This window comes from Crocuta crocuta, unplaced genomic scaffold (genome assembly GCF_008692635.1).
Source record: "Crocuta crocuta isolate KB4526 unplaced genomic scaffold, BGI_CrCroc_1.0 scaffold97, whole genome shotgun sequence".
NCBI lineage: Eukaryota > Metazoa > Chordata > Mammalia > Carnivora > Hyaenidae > Crocuta > Crocuta crocuta.
The window spans coordinates 8,786,658-8,802,219 of NW_027531999.1; the positions used below are offsets into that span (position 1 = coordinate 8,786,658).

The 15,562-nt window shown below is 39.0% G+C and overlaps 1 protein-coding gene across 1 annotated transcript in view; it reads right to left on the reverse strand.

Annotated features, from left to right (window-relative positions):
* The window catches only part of SRGAP1 (SLIT-ROBO Rho GTPase activating protein 1), a 281,502-nt gene that overhangs the window by 20,878 nt on the left and 245,062 nt on the right, over positions 1-15,562 (reverse strand). The window contains exons 16-18 of the mRNA XM_077775205.1: positions 7,426-7,531; positions 3,203-3,427; positions 964-1,043 (exon numbers count right to left, since the gene is read on the reverse strand). Coding sequence (XP_077631331.1) covers positions 964-1,043; positions 3,203-3,427; positions 7,426-7,531 — 411 coding nt within the window. The remainder of the gene's footprint in view (positions 1-963; positions 1,044-3,202; positions 3,428-7,425; positions 7,532-15,562) is intronic.

The window sequence follows — 15,562 nt, forward strand, 5'->3', positions numbered from 1 at the left end:
CAACTGTTTACAGTATGATTCAATTTACAGAAAGTTCAGGAAAATAGAAAACAAGGGGCACCTAGGTGGCTCAGTTTGTTGAAAGTCTGACTCTTCATTTAGGCTTAGGTCTTGATCTCACCGTTTGAGGGTTTGAGACCCGCTGATAGCTCATAGTGCAAAGCCTGCTTGGGATTCTCTCTTTCTCTGGCCCTCTCCCATGCTCTTTCTCTCCTTCTCAAAAATAAGCATTAAAGGGGCGCCTGAGTGGCTCAGTTGGTTAAGCATCCCATTCTGGCTCAGGTCACGATGTTGCAGTTCATGGGTTTGAGCCCTGCATCAGGCTCTCTGCTGTCAGCTCAAAGCCTGGAGCCTGCTTTGGATTCTGTGTCTCCCTCTCTCTCTCTGCCCTCCCACTCACACTCTGTCTCTCTCTAAAACAAACAGTAAAAAAATTTTTTAGGGGCGCCTGGGTGGCTTAGTCAGTTAAGCATCCGACTTTCGCTTAGGTCATGATCTCGCAGTTCGTGGGTTCGAGCCCCGCGTCGGGCTCTGTGCTGACTGCCAGCTCAGAGCCTGAAGCCTGTTTCAGATTCTGTGTCTCCCTCTCTCTCTGACCCTCCCCTGCTCATGCTGTCTCTGTCTCTCTTTCCTAGAAATAAATAAAACATTAAAAAAATTTTTTTAATTAAAAAAATAAACATTAAATAAAATAGAAAATGAAACAATAAACCATCTAAAAACAAACAGAGTGGTTGCCCCTGAGGGAGTAAGGAAGGCAATGAGAACAGAGAAGAGCAAAGGTAATGATGTCATTTTTCTTAAACTTGGTGGGGGTTTGTGGTGTTCACTGTACTATTATTCTTCATACTTTACATATATTTGATAAATGTTCTTTTGTACCCACTGAATTCTTAATATAAACAATTCTTAAAAAATGGATATTAAGATTAGTTTTACAACGGTATAGGTAAAAGGGCATACCGTCCTCACTGGTGTGGGGCTCTGTACCAGCGTCCTGATCCACTTCCTCCAATGTACCGTGCTCACTGTATGGGCTGTCACTGCCAGGTGGAAACAGAAATTCAGATAAAGCCGAAGGAAGGATTTCAAAACTGAACAACTCCCACTATAGGTAAAGACATAAGACTGGAGCGGCAGAAGAGTCACTAGATAGGCTTTCGATGAGATGCTGGAGCCTCAAGGATTATCTGGTCTTATGGGAGTGTAGGTCCTTCATCATTGACAGGTAATTCGTATCCACAGAAATTAGAATTGGTTGAATTCTGGTGGAATACGACTATTGTCCTATGGATACACGAGTTTTTGTAAATTCATTTCACTATTCCTTACTGCATATAAATTGATGGCTCTTTGATTTCTACTTTAAATTGACTATAGTATCTTTCCCATCTTTTCTTGACATGTGTTCATTTTAGATTTGTGAGACTCACAATCTTATTCTTTTTAAAAACTTACCCTTTAACACTACCAGACTCCTCAAATGTATGCTGGCAAATGGAACGCATCTACCGCAAATTGCTGTAAAAGCCCATTTATATAGGTGGTGTTGGCGAGAAGAATAACTGCTTTCTCACAGACTTTCTGTTTGAAATGAGCGGTTGCCCATGGAAACACTATGAATGGGCAAAGAACATAATCAAGCACATATTACTGGCTGCAAGACTCCTTATTACGGGGCTTTTCCTTGTTTGTAAAAGAGTGGTGACCACAAAAGTTGTAGGATGCAACACATCAGATGCCAGATACTGACTGGCCTTCCACATATCACTCTTTGATAAAAGGAATTAGAAAGCAAAACCTACTTATATGGCCCTGAATATTTGGAAATACTATGACACTAGGTTTGCAATAAGTATGACTGTGAAGATAAAATTATGCATCTCACCAGGGCTGAGTTTGATACATTTATCTTCCTAGAGCCAAGATCAGTCAGTACCTTGGACACAGTAAGTGCTCAAGTAAATATTATAAAATTCAATTTCATATGTAAAATTACTAGATACACCACAGAACTGGAATCTATCAAAAAAAAAAAAAGGAACTGGACTCTATCATGCTTTGTCATTAATTTAGAAAGGAGTGCTTCTGGAAATAGTTTTCTTAAGGCATAATCCAATCACGCTGTGGTTTAACCCCATTATGATGGTTTAAGTATACTTTCAGGTATTTAAGATCTTTCAGCTACTTGTACTACCTTCTACTTAATCCCTCATGAGCTACTGGGATACTGTCCTGAGGAGGGTCCAGAATGGGTTTAGATAGGTCTCCTTTCTGAATCTGGGCTGCACAGAACAGTTTCTGAGGTGGGCTGGGAGGCAGCTGTTGAGTGGGAAGGGTCACGTGGGCTTTGGAATCAGACAGACCTGGGCTGCCTCCAGTTACAGTTAGGCATTGGAGAGGCTCCTTGGCCTCACTTTACTTGGTAGAGTGGTTAGTGTATAAAGTGATCACATGCACCAAGTAACTGGCACACAGTAGGTGTTCAAGGAACCAAAGGTACTTTCATTGTTTATGACTTCTGAGAAGTTGGAATTCATATATCAATTAGTGAACATGAACATTTTAGGGTTCCCTACCTTTGGGATTATTCAACTACACCTTCCCCATTTTTACACTTCATTGGGAGGCGACTATACTTTCATTCAATTTTTTTTGTCCCAATGACATATTAATAAGTTAGTTAAATAAATTAAATTTGCTTAAAATGACCATTACTAGTATAATTGGTTAGGATAACATTTTTTATTAAGAATGGAAATAATTAAGAATGAAAACATATTTGGTTGAGAGGGCTCCTTTAAAATGATAAACTTGAAATACTTGGCGCCAAAACTATTTCAGAATGAAAACGAAATCTGTCAGTTCAATCAGTTATCTTTGCTTGATATAAAAGTGAAATTAATACAGCTCTATATGATACATATCAAAACCATTATTCTCTACAGAAGTTACAATGGGGTGGATATATCTTAAAGGATGTGATCCTTGGGGGAAAAGGGAGGGGATGAAAAGGAGTTTCCCTAGGAGAGGCCATGTTCTCATGGATCTTAGTATTCTAATCTCAAGTGTTCCTACTTCTTCTTTTTTAAAAATTGGAATCTTTGGCAACTTAGAGTCAATTATTTTTCTTAATTAAATTGATATCTATACTTCCATAATTTTTCCAGGGGAGGGGAAAGACTAAAATGCTTGAACTTACCAGTAGTCATCCCCAGCCATACATTTCTCATAAACAGGGCCATCCAGCTCTTTAGCATCTGGGAAAATAGTTTCATGGTGGATGATGATGGTTTTGACAATTTCATTAACGTGTGCCTGACAAGACACTTGATCCTGTATGTCTGGGACGGGCATCAATGTCGGGCCAAAACAAATGGCCAGGTTATAAGGGTCCATCATGTTCTCATCGCTGTACTGTGAAAGGCTATGGAAGAAAGAAAAGTTAGAAAAGAACAAGAGAGGGGCGCCAGGGTGGCTCAGTCGGTTAAGCATCTGACTTCGACTCAGGTCATGATCTCACGGTTCATGGGTTTGAGCCCCGCGTCAGGCTCTGTGCTGACAGCTAGCTCAGAGCCTGGAGCCTGTTTCAGATTCTATTTCCCTCTCTCTCTGACCCTCCCCTGCTCACGCTGTCTCTATCTCTCTCTCAGAAATAAATAAAACATTTAAAAAATTAAGAAAAAAGAACGAGAAAAAAGAAAACTGATTTTTAAAAAATGCATATTTAGTATTGAGAGAAAGAGAGAGAGCACATGCGCATGCAAGAGAACGCATGAATGGGGGAAGGGCAAAGAGACAGAGACACAGAATCCCAACCTGAAATGTAAGTGCAGAGCCCGACATGGGGGCTTGAACTCATGAACCGCAAGACCATGACCTGAGTGAAAGTCGGATGCTTACCTGATTGAGCCACCCAGGTGCCCTGAAAACTGATGTTTAATAAAATACTTTCTATTTTGAAAACAGGGATCCAAAGCATTTTATCTGGTTTTTATTATTAGAATAAATGATGTCCCACACTACTTTAAGTTGGCTCAACAAATTCCAAAGGAAGTAAAGCAACTTAAAAACTTTCAACTAGAAAGAAACCTTAAGGGGAATATAAATCTTATGTGCTTAATTAAGTGGCATTTTTCAAAGCCACAAGAGTTTAAGATAATTTCTATTACAATGGAGACCAGGATCAAGCAAATGAGTTTCATTTGTAAACACTATGGTCAGGCTCTAAATGCTACTCAAATAAATCTGGGAAGGTCAGTAGAGAGATCCATAAAGCTTGATGGATGTCTTCAAAACTGTCCTCCCACTAATCCGAAACATCTCAGATTTCAGTTTTCTCCTATAAATCTTGAGGAAAGCCTTGAGGAAAACAAAGCACCTTTTCTTTGAAACTGCTGAAAGAAAGCAAACAACTCCAGGCTTTATAATGTGCTTTTGGGTAAGACTACCAACACGACTCCATCAATGTTAGAAAAGACATTGTAAGTGCAAGAGAAGGGAAAAAGAATCCTCAGTTCTCTTTTAAAGCTGGCAAATTACAAACTTTGGGGAGATTTCTCGTTGCTTCATACTAATACTAATTTCTAAATTCAACCCTATGGGCATCTGTGAGGTATTTCCCACAGGCACCTCAAAATAAGCCAGCTTTTTTTTCTTTCTTTTTTTTTTTTTGCTCTGCCCCTAACATATACAAAAGGTGCTGTTCTAGGGAGAAGCCAGAGGTATTATCTTTCTGTGAAGAAAATGTCAATCTTGAAAGGAAATGTAAAATCCAGGTGAACAGATGACAAATGGAAGAAGAAAAAAAGAGACTCAGACACATTTGTGGGACGGTGACAGACACAAAGAAACTAAAATACCACATGACCTGATACTCTACCCTTTTTTGGAAATGATAGCCTAGAAAGTCGAAAATACAAAAGCATCATCTCCTCAGCTAACATATGTCTTTCCCTTCTGTCATTTCTCAAGCCTATAGTCTTTTAGAAAAGTTCACAATAAAGGGAACGATCATGTTACAGATCATCTGGAAAATAGATGCACGGAGGAGAAGTGAGATTCAGAATAAGAATGGTCTAATTTTCAAAAGACACATGTAAGCTCAACGGGGAGAGTCACAATTAATCTTTCTGGGTCTTTCATTTAGTGCTGGCTTGAAGAGCAAAATCTTGACATAAAAGTGTTATATCCAGGTTTCAATTTTACAATTAAGAGAGAATAGGTTAATTTGACAATAAACTATTTGTAAAAAAAAAAAAAATTTTTTAAAATATTAATAAAAAAAAAAAANAGAGGCTGGGGCTTTTCTCTGCAGAAAGGCAGGTGCAGCAAGCCAGGGGGCACCTTTGGGCAGACGTGCTGAAAGCAATGCCAGTCGGCTAACTGCTGGCACATTTGCTCTTCTGTTGAGATACATAGTGAGTTTGATTCAGGTTTTGAGAACTTTTTTTTTTTTTACCTTTTTTAAAAGTTTACTTATTTTTGAGAGAGAGAGACAGGGAGAGCAAAGGGGAGGGAGGGGCAGAGAAAGAGGGAGAGAGAGAGAGAATCACAAGGAGGCTCTGCACTGTCATCACGGAGCCTGATACAGGGGCTCTAAATCAGGAACCATGAGATCATGACCTGAGCTGAAAACAAGAGTTAGAGGCTTAACCGACTGAGCCATCCAGGCGCCCCTGACAACTTTCTTGATTCATGCTCTGCTTTCCTAGTCTACTGTAGTTTATTGGTTCACGGTGGGTTTTACTCAGATGTGTGAGAAAAATTCAGTGGGGACAGCACACAGAGGGCCAGCAGCAATGCAAAAGGCAGTTCATACTAGGGGAGGGGAGGCAACGTGCAATTAAAGGTGAAGACAGCAAGACTCCAGTTTTTTTTTTTTAATTTGAGGATTTAATACTAATGAGGGCGTAAGATTTAAACACAGACACAGACACACACACCAAAAAAAACACACCCAAGGTCACTGGGGATGGATCCTGAACACCTTTGCTTCAACAATTCCATTTTCAGCTAGGCAGGTCAAATTCCTGAATTCATAGGAATCCAGGTTCCTGTCCATGTTTCCCTATTTCCAGCTTCATTATAGCAACAGGGGTGTGTATTGGAGCCAAGTGCTTGGACTGGGATTTGCCGCCAATTCTCCTGCTCACCTTGAAGCCCACTGTCCAAAGGGCTCTTGTTCATGGGCAACCTCGAATTTTTGTTTTAGGCTCTTCCAGAATTTGGAAATGACAGCAGCTTGGTGAGATGTGATCTCACCTTGCTTTTTGGTTTAAGCAGTCAAGAAGGCCTCTAGTTGGTTGAAATCCTTGCCTGCAGATCCAACAGACCTAAGAATCCCACTCATCTTCACCAGAAAGGGGAGGAACTTTCCAGGGTAGCTGGCCTTTTTAAAGGTAAAATTTATGGCCATCTATTTAACCTACACGTAGTGTATATCCATCTCGCTAGACACTGCTTATTTCCAGTGATGACTTCTGTACAAATGGGTTCCTACTGATTGTCATTTGTGCATATTTTATTTCCTTGCAAGCATTTCCCCGTGATACTTGGTTTTCGGGGTCAACCTGACTGGGTATGATTTCAGAAATAGTCAGCAGGGTGATAGTAAGTTCTCCTAGCTTCTGAGAACTTTAAATGTCTAATGAAATAGAGAGGAGAACATATCCTAATTTTAGGGAGAATTTGTGGCACATGGGGAAGGCAGCATTTCCCTGAGCTTACTCCCCTTAGATTCTTTTATTTCTAATTACTTAACTGGGTCATCGAATAACAAGGGGACTCTCACATACGACTTGAGGAAGATATTCTTGTAACGGGACCCATTTTTGTTATTAGGAAGTAACGCAAATGAAAACCCAGTTGCCCAAGTTACAACAATGAAGTTTCTTTGAAAATAAGGCAGTGATTATTTTAAGGGTTCTGTTACATTGTTTTAGAGACTTAGAAATATCTTCCTCTTGACAAGGTCTCATTATATTGAATTTACAGAAATTCTTTCTTGGATCTGTATATGATTTGCATCTATAGTTGACCTCCTTCCTTGACTACAACATCAAAAATCACAGAAATTTTCTGCAGTGAGCAGGTGGTTTGCATCATTTTGACAAAAACATTCATGACATTAACTTTGGATGGAAGATGGAAAAACATATTTCACTGAACAAGTAATTCTTTTTAGTAATATTTGTATATTTTGGATGTAAGGCCATAGTTTCTGCATCTTTCATCTGTCATGAAATGACCTTGATCTGCTGGGGAAAAACAGAACTTTGGTATATATTCAATCATCTTCTCTTCGACTCTGTTGATAAATGGCACCCAATATACATTTCATAGAATCTAAGAACAAAAAGAGAATTCAGAGCAGTACAAATGGAATGGAAGACAGACATTCTGGCAGACTATTAGGGTACTTACTGATTGAGGAAGGCAAAGAGGTACCTCATCACTATAAGGACGGACCTAGGCAAGGTCAGGAGGAGTTTGCGGATGTGAAGCGCCCTCTCATAGAGATTATCTATTCCTACAGACAGAAGAGAACATGGTTAGGATCATTTCACCTGCTACATTTAAAGCAGAGCACTGACTACTAAATTTCATATCTGACCATAAGCAATCCCTTGGCCCTGGGTGAGATGTAACTCTGACCAAGGCAATGAATACATGATCAGCTTGGGTGAAACACCATTTCTGAGTGTCTCCTTTGACCTATCACTGTTGTCTCTGAATTCTATGTCTTGAGCAACTTAGCGTCTTCTAGGTTTGAAAATAACTTTTCACTTGCTGCTATTTCTACATTTAAAATTTTTTTTTAATGTTTTATTTATTTCTGAGAGAAAGAGAGAGAGACAGCGTGAGCAGGGGAGGGTCAGAGAGAGAGGGAGACACAAAATCTGAAATAGGCTCCAGGCTCTGAGCTGGCTGTCAGCACAGAGTCCGATGTGGGACTCTAACTCACGAACCACGAGATCATGACCCGGGCCGAAGTCGGAGGCTTAGCCGACTGAGCCACCCAGGTGCCCCAAGTCTTAAAATAAAATCTTAAAAATAAATAAATAAATAGGGGGAAAAAAGGTAATACATTAGTGATGTCGTTCCTGCTCTCACAGAACTTACACCTGGTGTTTACAGTTATTTATTTCCTTATCCTGCTTTCCCTGAGTGAGCTCCCTGAAGACAGGAGTACCTGGGACTTCCCAGTATTATCATATACCTCTTTACTAGGAATACAAATTGCCCAAAGCTTCTTAATACTAAAGTGCTTGCAAACAGCAGCAAAAAAATACTAATAATCCAGTATTTGCGTAATGGTCTGTAGTTCACCATCCATTTTCACATTTGTTATCCAGTTTAATGCAGACGACAAGACCTGGAGTAGGCAGGCCATGCAATGTCATCCCCACTTAACAGATTAGGAAAATGAGAACTGGGTAAGCGGCTTACCCTGGTTACTTGGCTGGAGGGGTGAAGTTGGGACTAAAACGTATTTTCTGTGTAAGTCTGGTTGTCCTTCTTGGATTTCAAAGTACTTTATAAAGTACAATATATTTTTTTAAGATTTTGTTTTTAAGTCATCTCTACACCTAATGTGGGGCTCAAACCCACAACCCTGAGATCAAGAGCCATACGCACCATCAACCGAACCAGCCAGGCAACTCTTTATAAAGTACAACTTTATAATGACTTTATCCAACCATTTTCAGGCTGGAAGAAGACACAGGCATTATTTCCAAGAGGTTTAATTTTAATTCAAGATCCTCTGGTTTCGATCTCTCAGTTCTAGGGTAGTTCCCCTACCCCTTAAAGGAAGTTTCATACCTTTATTTATAAAAACTAGGGAAACAAGTATTTGTTTGTTTGCTCATTTAGTGGTTTTCTTTTAATTTGTTAATTTTTAAAAAAGTTTTTATTTATATTCCAGTTAGTTAACATACAGTGTAATACTCATTTCAGGTGTATAATGCAGGGACTCAACACGTTCAGAGAACAGGTATTTATATACCAATCTCATAGCAGCATTATTCACAATAGCCAAGAGGTAGAAATAACCCAAATGTTCACTGATGGATTACTGGATAAACAAATGTGGTACATATACGCCACGAGCCATTATTCAGCCTTAAAAACGAAATGAAATTCTGATACAACACGGATGAACCTTGAAGACAACTTAAGTGAAATAAGCCAGACACAAAAAGACAAACAGTGTATGATTCGACTTATATAAGGTATCTGGAAAAGTCAGATTCATAGAGACAAAGTGGAAGAGTGATCATCAGGGGCCTAGGGGGAGGGGGGAGCGGGTGGTTACTGCTTTCTGGGTATAGAGCTTCAGTTTGGGGGGATGAAAACGTTCTGGAGATGGATGGTGGTGACAGCTGCGGAACAACGCACATGAATTTAATGCCACTGAACTGTACGCTTCAAACGGAGAAGGTGGTAAGTTTCATGTTATGGATATTTTACCACAATTAACAAAATATATTGGGGAAGGGCACCATGGGATGCAAATAAAAGATTTCAGAAGAGAAAAGCAACAGGGATGTAAAAAAGTGACACCCAGAAGACCAGATAAAATTATGGCAGGCAGACATACATTCTCTGCAACTACAGGAAACATAAATCAAAGCAAAACCAGAATTGTTGGCATTCCTGACGTGGCAGATCTATCTGTCCAAAAGCCTCGGAGCATGATGGCTGTGAGCAGGACTCAGATATTACCTGGCTGGTTGCTCAACAGGCCTGCAGCGGACATCCTACAGGAGTCTCGCTCTGGGCCAAGTGACTCATTTGCTCTCGAGTCCGGTTAGCAGGTCAAAATTTATGGCTGCTTTGGACACTCTGATTAATGTGCATTCCCAGCTGGCTCTGAGTGCAGCAACTCATGATCTCTCACAATTTTATGCTGCGTGAAAAGATGGATTTTTTCTTCCCCTCAGAAGAGTGGTCAGAAAGGAAAATCGGTATTTTGTTTGGATCTTGTTTAAGCTGGCCCGTGTTCCCAAAATTCAGGATCTCATGTAATTAGGTAAAATGGCATTCATCCAATCTTGGTCACATGCTCAAAGCTCCCTAGGCTTATTTATGTTCCTTTCCTGGCACTACAAGTTTCCCATGTCAGCATCCTAACTTCACAGCATGGGGGTTTGACAGCTCTGTGTAAATGAGCGTGAAAAATTCACCAAAAAACACAAGTTACTTGACAAAATGGCAAAAAGCTCAAATGGCCACTACTCTGAACATACCAGTTCTTTGGCGGCACTATATGTGAAAGTATGTGTTTGTCAGAAAACAAATAATAAATCACAAGGTGCAAATTTATCTTCAAGTACGAGAAGAGGGGAGGAAATTAATGGCTCTTATTTAAAAGCAGGTACACCAATATTGCTGAGCTCCACAGCTCAACAGGCAGTATTCAAGGTGAAACTGCCAGTCTCAGGCCATTTTTAGGTAAAACTGTCAAGATATCAATCGTGTGTATGTAATAGTGTATGTGTGTGAATGAAAGGGAAAGGGAAAAACAGAGATGTTCCAGTACATTTAGATGAATTTTAGTCTAGCCTTGAGATGAGAGTTACCAGCTGCTCTTCTAGGTAAGAAATGAAATGCTTGCAAATCTAATTAATTGTTAATAGATTGAGTTCTGTGAATTAAACCATAACGTTCTTTCCTAAATAGCAACAACTGTAGAAATAAATACATAAATAATGTTTCTCCTCCTGCTGAATTACTGAGGTTAGTAAAAAAACAGTCCTAGCTTAGGAAGCTTTACTTATTCAGTTCAGATACTAATCCTGTTACATATTTTTAAGGGAAAAAGGAATCCCTAATATAAGGCATCAAATAGAAATTTAGAATTCAGACAGAAATCATCTTGTATGCAATAAAGCTGAAAGAATTTGTAGCAACGAAAACATACACTGGAGAACGAGGAAGACAATTCAAGAGCTTTTCCCCAAAGAAACAATTAGAAATGGGCAAATAGATTTACATACTAAAAGGCTCATCATAATATTTTGTTTAATTGCAAAATCACTAGAAACAACCTAAATTTCTAAAACTAGGGGATGCGTTAAATAAAAGCCATTAAATGTCCACTAAAATCTTATTTTGAAAAATACATACTGATAAAGGAAAACGCTAATAACATCATTCAATTTAAAATATGTCTTTTAAAGAGCAAATGAGATAGTACCTTCTAAGATTAGATATATTGAACTATAATTCATATATCATACAATTCACACGTGTAAGGTATACAGTTCAATGGTTTTTAGTATATGCACAGTTGATCAATCATGATCTCAATCACTTTTAGAACATTTTTATCATCTTAAAAAGAAATCTGACATCCATTAGCAGTCGCTTAGTATGATTCCTCTTTTATTAGAAGTATGTGGTTATAGTATATCCACACAATGGACAATTATTTGGTGATAAAGTGCTGATATGTGCTACAACATGGTTGAACCTTGAAAACATTATGCTAGGTAAACAAAGCCAGTCACCAAAGACCGCAGGTTATATAATTCCATTTATATATGAAATGGCGAGAATAGGTAAGTTTATAGCATGTCGACTGTGGTTGTCTAGTCCTAGGGGTGGAATGAGTAAATGGGGTATGTTTGCTAATTGTTGTTTCTTTTTGGAGTCATAAATATGTTTTAAAACTGATTGTGGTGTGGTGATTGTGTAATTCTGTGAATATATTAAAAACCACTGAGTTGTACACCTTAATGAAGGAATTGTATGGTATGAGAATTATATCTCAATAGGCTGCTTTTATACATAGGTATAAAAAACTTAAAAAAAAGTATATACGTGTACATACAGAAAAAAATCTGGGAACATACCAAAAAGGTTTACATTATCTATATGTAGAGGAATTATAGCTGGTTATTTTCCTAGATTATTTTCTAAATTTTCTACAGTGATCAACATATTAATTGGATAATACAGTTATTTAAAAATGTACTAGCTGGCTATTTATTAATTTTAAGAAATTGCTGTTATTTTTAAAAATGATAATGCTATTATGGCTATGTTGTATTAAAAAAAGAGGTGGGATAATTTTGTTCAAAAAATGAAAACTGTTAGATGATTATTTATACTGGAGTTCATTATAATTTTCTGTATCTTTTATAGGTTTATTGGTGAAATTGGTATAATAAAAGAGTCAAGGTGTGTTTGGATGGCTTGGTTGGGTAAGTGTCTGACTTTGGCTCAGGTCATGATCTCATGGATTGTGAGTTCAAGCCCCACGCTGGGCTCTGTGCTGACAGCTCAGAGCCTGCTTCACACTTGATCTTAGCCAAAAGGCCGAGAAGTGGTTCAGAGCCTGCTTCAGACCCTCTGTCTCCCTCTCTCTCTCTGCCCCTCCTCTGCCTCTAACACACACTCTCTCTCAAAAATAACAAATGTTTAAAAAAAAGAGTCAGAAAGAAGGTTAACTACGAACAGAATGGATAATTTGGTTCCACTTTGGCTTAAAAAAAAAAAAAGTTGTGTGTGCCCATGAATACAAAAAGAGCAGAAACAAATGTGAACAAAATGTATACACACCGTTGAGTCTCTGAGTAGTGGCACTGTGTGGGACAGTATTTTGTTCTACACACTTTTGTGTATTTGTTAAGTATTCTAAAAGACGACATGTTGGTATTGTGGTAGGTAAAAGAACCCCTTAAAAAGAAGTGTCCTCATGCTCAAGTTGTCTCCTGGATAAGAACACATAATGTAAAATGAAGTGCAAATGTGTCATCTCGTCTCCGAGCTCTGAGGCTGCCAGGAAAGACCACAAATTCCTTGAAGAGCTCTTCTCGGGCAAGTCCTTTGGACTTCTGCCCCAGGGAATCTAAAAGTCATGGTATATGGACATTCTAGAAGTTGCCCAGAATGTGTGGGCATAATCTGGAGCATTTACAAAACCATTCACAAAGTGCATGGTTTTAAAAAAACAATCCTCAGTGAGAAACTGAGACACTACCAAGTGTGTCACTTCAAATTTAGATTGCACTGGAGTCTACCAGGTCTTCATTCAGATAAGTACTTTTTAAAAAAGAAATCTGCAGTGAATTGGGGAATGAATAGTGCACATTAAAAAGAGTGCGTGCACACGTGCTAATACCAATTTTCTTTTACTGTGCGTATTTGCAAGCTTCCAAAGAATGTAGTATTTAGGGACATGAAAATGGCACAATAACAACTCACCATTTAAAAAAAAAATCTTCCACCAAATGCTCCAAAATACAAGCAAAAAGCAGTGGTAACCAGAGACCTATGTAAACTCTTAAAAAAGATGAAAAAGGGAAGGTTTTTTTTCTATACAAAGTAAATACCACACGAAATTACCTTAATGGGGAAAATGAGTCCAATTATAGCAATGCTAGAAGATGACATGGATAAAAACAATCAACCGGCATGAGATCTCTCTCTTTTGCTTCTATTACATACTAACTTAGATTGCATTTATTTGTAAATATCTTAGCTCTCTTCCTATTTTTTAAACCTCTCGAAGGCAAAAATCAAGTCTTTGAATCCCTAGAAAGTTTAGTGCATTGCAGGCAATTAATCAATGGTTCAGATGATCAAAAACTGTAATGTCAGTAAAAGGATATAATGATGAATAACATGTTATACCATTCACAAAGAACTGCCTGGAAATCCAGAAAAAAATATGGTACATATCAGGATCACACTGGTATAAGAAAATGCTTGCCTAGAGATAAATCAGTAATAGCTAGAAACCCCCTCTTTTTTTTTTTTTTTTAATGTTTTTTATTTACGAGCGGGCACGGGAGGGTCAGAGAGATGGAGACACAGAATCTGAAGCAGGCTCTAGGCTCTGAACTATCAGGGTTTGAACCCATGAACCGTGAGATCATGACCTGAGCCGAAGTCAGATGCTTGACTGAGCCACCCGGGCACCCCAAAAATCCCCTCCTTTTTAAGACATTAGATGTTGGAAGAAAAGGGGTTGTTATATACAGTGCCATTGTACCTTCTTGAAAAACCTCCTATTCTGCAAAACTGTGCACTAAAAACAGGACTTGGAGGGGGGGCGGGGGGGGAGGGAAGTAGCGTTAGGACACACTGCTCAATACCTATGCAACTCTGTAACTACAGTACTAACAGTAACACTGACTGTTAATACCTAATGACTAGCACATTAAATCTACTAACTAGCATCTCTACTCTCTAGCATTCTTAGCAGCCTTCAAACCCCGGGACCCCTGCTTTTTTGAGATGTAGGTCCTGGAGGGCACTGAAAGCTAATAGAGTATTTTCATAAAAATTAACCAAGGACTATTAATCCATTGCTTTTCATTAAACCCTTGTTTTAATACAGTGAGGATGTCTCTGCAACTCCTTCATTTGAACTTCTAGCATTTCATGTAAGGCACAGTTTACAAGAAAAGAAAGATATTTCTGCAGATTTTCCATTTTTTCCCTAAAGGTCTTCATATTTCACTAAGCCTGACTCTTCCGTTGTGAGACAGCTTGTCTTTGATTGTTACAAAACATTTAATGTGCTGGGAGAAATCATGCTGGAGCCACCAAACTTCTGGGTGATAGCCTCATTTCTAAATGCAGGTATGGTGATGATGTCAGATTGGAAAGTGGCAAAGGTAGGTACTGGCTTATGTGACCTCAGATGGTAGGAGGAGTAGGTGTTAACAGTTGTGACTATGGTAACTACCAGCATTTACTAAGGCTTACATTGTGCCAGGCAGGCATGATGCTAAGCGCTTTATGTGAATTATCTCATTCATTCTGCACAAAGACTTCAAGAAATAAAGAAACAGATATTCATTAAGATTAAGTGTTACTCTCTCTCTGCCCAAGTTACAAAGCTGTTAAGTGGTGAAGCTAGAATAGGAACCTTGATCTTTCTGACACTATGGTTCAGATTTTATTTTTTATTAAAATTTTTTAAACGTTTACTTATTTTAAGAGAGAGAGAGAGAGACACAGCATGAGCAGGGGAGGGTCAGAGAGAGAGAGAGATACAGAATCCGAAGCAGGCTCCAGGCTCTGAGCTGTCAGCACAAAGCCCGATGCGGGGCTGGAACCCACAAACCATGAGATCATGACCTGAGCTGAAGTCAGACGCTTAACTGACTGAGCCACCCAGGCGCCCTAGTTCAGATTTTAATAACTACAATGAAACAATATTCTTGTTCAATGAAAGGATGAAGTGAACTTAACAATACTGACAAGGTAGTCCAGTGTGCTCTGTCCCATTGGTACGTGTAAACATACACGCCGACATGATGTGTGTACCTCGAAAACCACCGAGCGTTGTGGAGTGCTTATTATTTTTCCAGATTTAAGCTTTCTGGCTAGGATATAAGGAAAGTCTCTGAACAAGGCCAAAGGAGGATTCCAGAAGTGTGACACCTCCTTTTCAGTTCTTTCCAGCTGGGTCACAGGCCTGCTGTGTTGACTCAGGCTATGTAAGGGCCTTGGAATGGACACACAAGACACACTTCTGAATCCCACACAAGACATCAGCCTGTATGGGGTGGGGGTGCAGAGAATTCTGCCTGGTGAGTTC